The 9634-nt window shown below is 39.7% G+C and overlaps 1 protein-coding gene across 7 annotated transcripts in view; it reads right to left on the bottom strand.

Moving 5' to 3' along the window:
• Positions 1-5159: 5159 nt before the first annotated feature.
• Positions 5160-9634, bottom strand: part of ESRP2 (epithelial splicing regulatory protein 2) — a 46430-nt gene continuing 41955 nt past the window's right edge. For 4 of the 7 annotated variants that reach the window (XM_042027460.1, XM_042027463.1, XM_042027459.1 and 1 more), the window contains one exon: positions 5160-6543. In XM_042027460.1, the coding sequence (XP_041883394.1) occupies positions 6385-6543 (159 nt within the window). In that variant the 3' untranslated portion in view covers positions 5160-6384. Of the gene's footprint in view, positions 6544-9397; positions 9510-9634 lie in introns of those variants that run through there. The other 3 variants (XM_042027465.1, XM_042027464.1, XM_042027466.1) reach the window with 2 other exon arrangements.

The following is a 9634-nucleotide window of genomic DNA, read 5'->3' as shown; positions in this document are numbered from 1 at the left end:
ATACTTTTTAACACAAATACAAATTTTAAAAGTTACATTTGCATGAAATTCAAACATCTTAAGTTATTTTAGAAGGGAATATACACACACAAGTGATCTGTGACAGTAGCACATTAACTTTTCCCCTACCTCCAGCAAGCAGAAGATAAAGTGCTGATAACAGGGAATGATTAAAACCAAATAGCAACCAAAAAAAAACCTTTCGAAAGTTACAATGTTATAACAGCCAAGCTGGAAAGGTAGGGATCAGTACAGGAGAATGGTATAAACCAGAACAATTGCACGTTCATCAGATCTATTGTAAAAGCTGCTTTCCCAAATGAAAAGCAACACAACATGTTCTTCTTATTTTCACTTATTGCTCAACAAGAGAAAAATGTCCTGGAAGGTCTAGGAGCAGTAGAAGGCCCAGTTTAATGCTCCCAGATTTCAAAGCAACAGAAATTTACAAAGACAACTCCCGTGTTTGAGGGTTAAGGGTTGTGGGTGAGAGTGTTTGTTTGTTCCTTTTTTTAAATAGTGGAACTATTGATATGCAACTCCCCATGCTTCCCCAGTTTCTCTTGAAAAAATTAGGCAGTTCCGAAATGTGGCAAGTGCTAAAGCAACTCAAGATCTAACGCTAAGCATTAAAAACCTCTCCCCATTTTTACACTTCTTTCTATACTATCTGCACACTCTAGTGTGAGTGAGTATCTCGTGGGATCCTCCACAAGGAGAATTCTCAAAGGCTCTCAGTTTATGGTGCTAAACACAACCAAAGGAAATTACCTGAGAGACAAGGATTAAAACCAACAAGAACAACAAATTTACTCTCTGCCAACAGTAGTTTACAATCCTCAGCAGTGAGGAGCTGAACGAACAACTTGAGGAAGTTCCCACCTCCTTGAGAGCAGCCCTGCCAATATCGAGGCCATGTTACCACACACGGGAACCAGGAGCCAACCACAGGGCCAAGGGCAACTAAATCAATCAGCAGAGCAAAGCCACAGCCCTCGGCTCTGCCAGCTGGGAGCAGGGAGCCATCACAACCAAAGGCTGGTCCAGCTGAGGCTGCAATCATATTTGTTGCTACAAAATTTAATCGGTTGTAAAGCCTTGACATTATGCTGCTGGGTTATGTTATCTTTCTTAAAGCCAGAAGACTAAAGAGTCATTTTTATTTCATTTTTGGCCTAACACAGTATGTTCACATTGGGGTGACACTTAAAGCACTCCTTTTGTCCAATCATTGCCACTGAATCTCTAGCAAACATTTTATCGATTTCTTTTTGTACAGCAGTTTGTAAAAGTTAATTTTTTCCAACTAAACGCAGCCAGATACAACCGTGATTTTCACAATTTGAAATCAATTTGTACATTTCAAAGCAACTATCTTGAATATCAATGAACACGTAGAAAACATTCAGAATAGAAAAACAAGAACAAATTTGAACAAAAGAAAATAAAACCAAACGAAAAAAACAACACAACAAACTTAAGTCAACAATTTTATGAGCGGCAAAGTGACCTCCGATTTTAAGGCTAACAGGCAGCAGAGTGTTCCCTGAGTACACTGAAGCTCCTGCTGCAGTTGGGAACACGGAACTCCCGGCTCCAAAGCAGTTGCGTTTCAAGCCCCTTCCTTGCGAACCCCGATGGAAAGGGGACATCTACTGGCAGCAAAAGATATTCTCTCAAAGACGCAGCTAACATTAAATCGATAGAATTAGAGCAGGACCTTAGTAATGTTTACAGAAGGGAAGGCATTTTATTTAAACTCTACTTTTTATTATCAGCAAGCACACAGAAAGCAACAAACTATTTTTTTAAAAATAATGTATTTAAAGTAAAATAATTATAATAACACAGCAATAAAAGAAATTGTAATTAGCAAGTCTAAATTAACATATTGTCATATTTATTTGAATAGTTGCATTTCAACTGCATATCCAGCTAAAAAATACAGTAGCCCTCACCTGATTATATAAAAAGAAAAAAGGGGTAAAAAGTCAGGTCTCTTGTTTAGTTTGGATTATCTTTATAAAAAACTTTAAAACAAGTAGATCTAAAAAGGTGACATTTTAAATAGACTACAGGCAAACCTGCAGACTACAGACATATCAGGAATTTTCTGCTTTAGAATATTTCAAGTTATTCATAGATGCAATCAGCTTTTAGAAGACACTTTTAGTGGTAGACTCAAAATACTTTTTAACAGATTTTGTCAAATACAGTTCTGTATAAGGCAGGACCCAACAGGTTAAATTGCCAGGCTTGCAGTTCATTTAAAGTGACTGAAATAGAACAAATACTATTTCAAACTGAAGGTGCTGAAAAGCTTTTTTCTTCTAAAAAAATGAGGAATTGAATTTCACTAATAAAATAATTGTTGAAAATACCTTAGTTTACATAAACAAGCAAAACTTATAAGCCTGTCTTGGGCAAGTCTGCTCTGCAAATGAGAAATCCCAACAAGAAACACCTGATCTGGATGCACAGCTGCAACTTTTGAAATAGACAATGGCCATTTCAAACTCTTCAGTCTCATCTCGAAAAAAAATAATAAGAATAAGCTATCTTCTCTCTAAGCTGGGCAGGAACATCCCATGGGATGGGCCAACATAGAAATCATTTCTAGGTAAAATTATCAGTATCAAGAGAATGGAATTTTAGAAATTACTAAATGAATCATCTCAAAACCAGCACTATCAGAAGTGTGAAACTAGGAGAAGGAGTACAAACAACAGTAATTTTGTTCCTCAGTTATACAACATGGCAACACAAATGCAGGTGAGGGAGCTTGCTGATTACAAGCACAGAAGAAGCTTCTTTTTGAGAATCAAATTTTGTGGCTGAGTGTGAGGACCCTTTCTTTAACAACAGGAAAAGACAAATCAAGTTCTTTACCAAACTTCCCTTCTTCTTCGGTGAAACAGTTAAAGCTTTATGTTTTTTTTAATTTTTCTGTTAAGCTACGTGTATGTAAAGATAGTGATTCCTCTGATAAGGCTTTGCAACACAGCACAGTCTAAAACTTCAATCACAGGAAGTAAAGGCATTCATCAAAGATTAAAAAACACTTAGGCCTTACCCCAGGTTCCTAGCCCTCTCCAGTGATGGAAGCCGTCATCCAAACACGTGTGCTGCAAGTACTTATCTTCCATCTGTGAAGGAGAGCTCTTGGACTTGAAGCCAGCCCATCAGCTATAAAGCGACTGCAACACAATTACAGGTGGGCAACGCCAAAGGGACGCTGCTGGTGGCTGCGGCTGCGAGGTGAAGCTGAGGGGTCACTGTGAGCACAGCTGAACTGCCAAGAGTTCCCTGCCTCACCCCAGGGCCCGGCAGAGCCCCCCAGAGCTGAGGCACGAACCTGCGGGCTGCCCCGGCCTGGGAGGGGCGGCTCAGAGCCGGGCAGGGCCAGAAAACTTTAAAGGCCAAGTCCGGCCCCGCCCGACCCCTCTGGCCGGGGAGCCGAAGCCCCGGGGGAACCGGACCGCTCCAGCACGGCCGTTCCGCTTTTACCGAGCAAAAGGGCGAAACAAGAGGCGGCTGGCGGAGTTTCAGCCCCCGCTGGCCGCGGGTGCCCGGCCGGGACCGTCCCCTCACGGGATCAGTCCCCCCGGTCAGAGCGTGGCGCCGATAGCGCCGAGGTCGTGGGTTCGATCCCCAGGTGGGCCATTCACGAAAGGGTTGGGTTTGATGCTCCTTGTGGGTCCTTCCCGACCTGGAATATTCTGTGATCCTGATGGATTCCTGCCTCATCCACCGCCCTATGCCAGCAGCACTTTGGTTTTTACCGTTCCTCTCTTTTTCCCCCTCTTTTATTCTTTTAGACAAGAGCGCAGTTTTCAATACAAGCAAGAAAGTTCAGAGGAAGAGCAGCCCCAGGTCTGGCCTCTTGTCAGGCCCCCACCCGAAGGACTCTGGGCCACCCAAAATGCTGTCACTGCCCTTGCAGTTATTTTACACAGATAACTGCTAAAAATGACACATTGCACCCATGTGCCACGTGTTAGGTTTCACACACAAGAACACACAGCCTGAAACATCCCCAAGTTCACTTTCTAGATCTGATTTCCACTATCTCATGCTAAACAGGGAATAAAACAGCGGTGGGTGATAGACAGCTAGGTACATATTGTGCACATGGCAGAGCCTCTTTGCAGTTTTGTCATGTGGGCGTGGGACTGCACTTGAACTGCGATCATTATCAACTAAGCCATAAAGGTGTTAAACTAGTAGGGGGAGTGTTTACATCTAAATCATGTCTGATGTGACTGAGGTTCTCCATTCCAGCTCTGCCTCAGCTTGCCAAGGAAGCAGAAAACCACAAGTTCCATATCAGTTTTATAAGAGGAAAAATAGGAATCTTTCAAGAGCCTGCAAAGCCTAACCAGCTGGACCATGGCAGACTGTGTGTAATAAATGGACTACATAGCAACCAAATCTTCCTCCAAGGCACAATGACAATGTTAATTACCATTGTGCAGTCCTTTCTACTATTCAAATTACTTTAAAATTATGATTTTTGGTAGACTTCACCAAGACAAATCTTGAAAATAGATTAATGCAAACATTCCCACTTCAAAATAACGAAAAATCTTTCCCTCCAGTCCTACCCGGTTGTTCTGGAACCTAATTTGGGAGGTTTTGATGATGAAATGGCATGTGGCATGAGATACTTCTGACTAGAGAGAAACAAACCTTATCTTGATGTGATTTCCTCCCCTTTCTCCATTTTCACTACAAAAAGGATGACTGGCTCTATCCTGACAAACATAGCATTTTGGGTTGCACAGAAATGCAAGTGACCCATTAGGTCAATTAAACGCAAACACGAACACAATTTCAAGTTCAATACTTTGTTTCCTCTGGCAACAGAATGAGAACACTAAGCATGCATGTAAACAGTTACATCATGTTGCCTAAAAAGTGTTGCACTACAAGAGAAACAAGCATCATACAGATTTCTATCTTACCAGGACAAGCAAAAAGGCAAAAACCCCCAAAAACAAAACCAAAAAACCACCAGGAAAGTCACACCACTGGCACAAAGTACAAATGCTTATCTAAATCTAGGAGAAGGGAAACGTGTAAGGCTTTTTATCAAAGACTGATGCTCCGGGAAAATACATTAAACCAAAGCATAAGTTACTTTCAGAGGGCAATGCACATCGTAAGCATCTCTTTTATTTATTGTAATATAAAGAAGCATACATCATTCAGTTCTTTAAAGTACAACTCAAATTGTACACTAACAAAAAAGATCAATTCAGGCATCCATGAACATGTCAACAACAGAATTCATTACATTTTGCTCTGCTGGTATTGCACTTGGAATGGTTTAGAAGTAAGGCACAGTAAAAACAAAGTCATTTAGTGCTTCTACAGCAGATGTCTTTTTTTAAACACATGCTACATGACGTAAAAGTACTTCTAGCTTATGTATATACACACAGGGAAAAAGAAAAAAAGCATGCACTAGAGAATTCAGATTTCAACATATCTTGTTGTTTCATAATATACAAATAAAGTAGTTTAAAGATGTAAACAAATTGCATGCACATAAACTAGAGCAAAATCTTTAATACAGTATCTGAAAGCTATTATGCTTAAATAAAAAAATATAACTTATTAGTACTCAGGTTTATGTGCCACTTTTGTCCTGTAGAGATTAAAAATTCAGGGCTGGGGGCAGGGATTTACGGGTGGGCAGAGAGGATTTTTCTGGTTTTGCTGTCGGTTTTATTTTTTTGCTTTACATGTTGGCAGCAGTACACTGGTAAGAAGATCAAATATGGCTTTTGCAAAACAATGTCTCACGAAAACATGAACAAGCACAATTGCGTTCGGGATCCAGCATCCTGATATTTTCCAGTCAAGAACAAAATGAAACAAAAATCAATATGATCTACGCTTTGAACTGGGTAAGCCATGCATTCCAAAAGACTTTCCTAAAGACATTTAAACTCTACAAGAATGAGACACTTTGTCAAGTGTAAACTCTTAAAAACTAAACAGAGAAGAATCTGAACGACTCAAGCATCGCTTTCCACTTCAAATGCTACTGAGTAAGTTTTGCCCATGGCTGTGGTAGCTGAAGTGCTATTGGACTGTCTTCAGAATTAACTACATGCCAGGAGCGGGTTTGCTTCTTTTTACACAGGTACATTAGAAATTAAGTAAATTAACTGCATCATTTTTGGTTTCACTTTATCTTTGGCATAGGATATGCCATTTTTCAAATTAAACACAGGACATGCACCACTCTGCATTCCAACATGTTATGCTGAAAAGGCACATTTGTTGCTGCCTGGGTCGCAAGGGAAGACTTCTTATTTTGCAAAAGGCACGGTGTTGAGTGCAACATCCTTTCCTCATCCTCCAGAGAGTGCTGAGTTAGACCAGGTACAATTGTACACAGCGGCTTCCCAGGAGCTGTCCGTTTTTCTCAGCCACTGCTTTCTTAGCTAGATCCAGGCTTGGGAAAGTCACCAATGCCTCACCACTGGGCTGGCCACTAAAGTTGTAAAGCATGAGGATGGAATCTGCTTGGAGCTGCAGTGGTACAAGAAGACAAAAGAAAAAAATTATTAAGACCAGAGGCAACACCTGGAAATGCAGTTTTTAATGCTGGGGCATTTTTTAGTGCATCTGGTTCACTCCACTCCTGTGTCCTTGGCGAAAATATTCTAGATATTAAGAATGAGAAGGAATCAATGATTAAAGGAAATTCAGCTTTTAGCTTGGCAAACAGCAGCAGCTCTTATTCTGCTGGTGTGCTGAATACAGTGATGTAGACATAATTCCATGCAAAAATTTTGCTAGAGAAGCAATTGAGATTAAAGGTTGATAAGACAAGAAAGTTAGGTGTTAATAGGAGGTGAATGGAGCAAGAAATCCAGGCATTAATAATTCTTGTACTATGTGGACTACTGGCCAAGTGACAAAGGCTATTAAGGCACGTCAGTACTCACACACAAAGTTAAAAAAACCCCCAACACACATGCAAAAAATAAAAGAGCTGTATGAGTTTTGTGTTGGGAGAACGAGCTGAACTTAACACAGGTATACAGTGCTAAGAAGATTTTCCAGAAAAATTAAGTAAAATTTGGCGCAATCCAACTGAATTAAATAAATATTTATTGTAATTTTAACAAGGCTAAGAAAAAGCAGGTTAGTAGATGAGATTATTTAGTCATTGCAGTTGATTTACTTTGGAGGGCATTTGCCTTCATGAAGTCTTAAAAGGCAGTTCCAAATTGCTGAGTTCAAAGCAGACATCCCTGTCAGCCCTATTGTACCCCATCCATTTTCCATAAGATGCAGGAAATTCTTCCAAGCTAAGTTTGGAACTCCTGTTTGTTGGATAGAAATGAATCTCAGTGAAGTTTCAAAACCAGAGACTGAAGGATCAAAAGCTCAGCATACAAGGTTAGTTTTTTTGAGAAAACAGTGTCAGACAAAGCTATGCTGGAAAACCAACCAGTTTTATGAATACTAACCCAATTCAAGTTATGTTCATGTGACATATGTCCTCTTGAGTTTATAAGAGGTTAAAATATTTAAGCATTTCATTTCTGTAGAATTTTTGTGTGTCTGGTATACTACAAGAAATAGCAGACTTCCCATTTATTACCAATAGCATTTCATTCATATATCATATCATATATCAGCTTGCCATTCAAACATATGAAAATAAAGCAAGTACATGCCAGAGCTTCACTCACCCAAACACTGAGCAGGCAGTAAAAATATTCTTAAAATATAAGCAACTTTGGAAACCAAAAGCATGCGTAAGGCAGTTAGTACAAACTTTCTATCATTTCTTCTGAGAGAACTAATGTTAGTCAAGAAATAGCATGCAGAAAGATATCCAGAAACAGAAAAAACCCATCATGTTTAAAGCCCGCTTCAAGTTTGGAAGCAATCTTGGTTTATTTCAGAGTAACACTCTCTCAAAGAGAAAGCTGTACCTAACTTGGGTTGAGCTGCAAATCTGAGTTATAAGATGCTCTGCTCTAAACCAGCTCTTTGCTGTTAATCCATATGGGAATTTATTTACCATCAGTCCAGCTCAGAGTCAGCTAAAAACACACATGGAGCGCAGTTAGATTTCTGAGCACAGAGGAGAGTTTTAAAACATAGTTTGAATAGCAGTATTGGTGTAATACCAATGTAGGGATCTGGAAATTCATGTTATAAAAGTTGCATAGAAAGTCAGCAGAGAAGTCTACACAGTCTTCAAGCAACATGATTAAAAGAGTTAAATGAACCCCTTCAGTTTCACTTTAAGACATACTGGGTTTCAGTTCTCATTTATAGATATTTCGGGAGAGAAATAGATTTTATGTATGTACATGTGTGTTTTAAAATAAGATTCAGATTAATACAAATCTTTTTTCTGGATTTTTTTGTTGTTGTTGTTCTAAAAGAGTGGTACCTGTATAATACTACTTTGTACCACTTAGAATTCAGATTGAGCTACTCCATGAATTACCCAAAGACTGTTTCCATATCATACTTAGTAGAAATCTATTGCTGATCTGGTTTTTCACTTAATCACCAGACCATGCAGTCTGTCTGCTCCCAACAGATCCAACATGAGAAAACAACTCATTTGAAAACAACTGACTTGATGGTACATTTGTCTGTGAAAGTAATTCTCTCAAGGAACAGTATTTGATTGCCATTTTAAAACTGAAAGATTGTTCTGGTTTTTTCCTTAAGGAAAAAAAAAATACTAACTAATCAGTAGCATTCTGAATGGAATACAGTAGTACTGTGGCATCATTTACTCCACATAGGCCATAACAAAATTTCTCTAAGAATTATCTGTTAGTGCCAGAAAGGCAGGCAAGTTTACTGTTAGCAAATCTAGTTAGTTGTGTTAGAAAGTGACTATACCCAAAAAACTCTTCTGAAAAGAATAATGTAATAGCTCACATTGCATTAGGGAGATCAAGAAAGAGAGATATTAATCTCTATCCAGTCATATGGTACAGAAAAGACAAAGCCGGTGGTCTGGGGGTTTTTGCACACGCATTTGTGTGTGCTTTCTAGCAATATCGGGGGAAAAAATCATCTTCTACCACTCTACTAAAAGAAAAATATTGGGCTGAAAGGTTCACATGAGAAACAAGCACTAACAAAGTCTTCTGGAAGTTTAACACACCATCTGAGCAGAACCAGGCAATCACACTACCTCCACCACTGCTGCCCCATCAGCTACGGATCACAGCTGGCCCATTTCCTTAGGTTAGTTGATTTTTGAAGCAAAAAGACTAACACCAGGATCCCAGTGCAAGCTACTAAGGGGGGAAAAGCCACAAGCAGAGATCTCTGTATCACCAAGCCCTTTTTTCCCTTCCCATTCAGCTCTGGAGACCGAGGCTCTCCAGTCACATCTTACCTTCTTCAGAAGTTACAAAGAGTTACAAACAGACCCACTCTTTCGGTGCTTGTAACACACTCCTGGCTTGATCGCTCAGCTGAATTAGGCCATTGTAGTCATCTGGTGCATACTACAGTACAAGTGTGACATGGGACAATCAGCAAGAGAAGGAACAGTCTGGCACAGCAAGCCACACAGACCATCATTTGCAACCACAATTAAGAGCATCAGTTATAATAACTGGCAGGAGACACT

The sequence above is a fragment of the Corvus kubaryi genome, unplaced genomic scaffold (genome assembly GCF_017639235.1).
Source record: "Corvus kubaryi isolate FWS band 111438036 unplaced genomic scaffold, C.kubaryi_AGA036_p1.0 37300, whole genome shotgun sequence".
NCBI classification, from domain to species: domain Eukaryota; kingdom Metazoa; phylum Chordata; class Aves; order Passeriformes; family Corvidae; genus Corvus; species Corvus kubaryi.
Note: the sequence above shows the minus strand (reverse complement) of the source record. Positions and strands in the feature narration are given on the sequence as shown.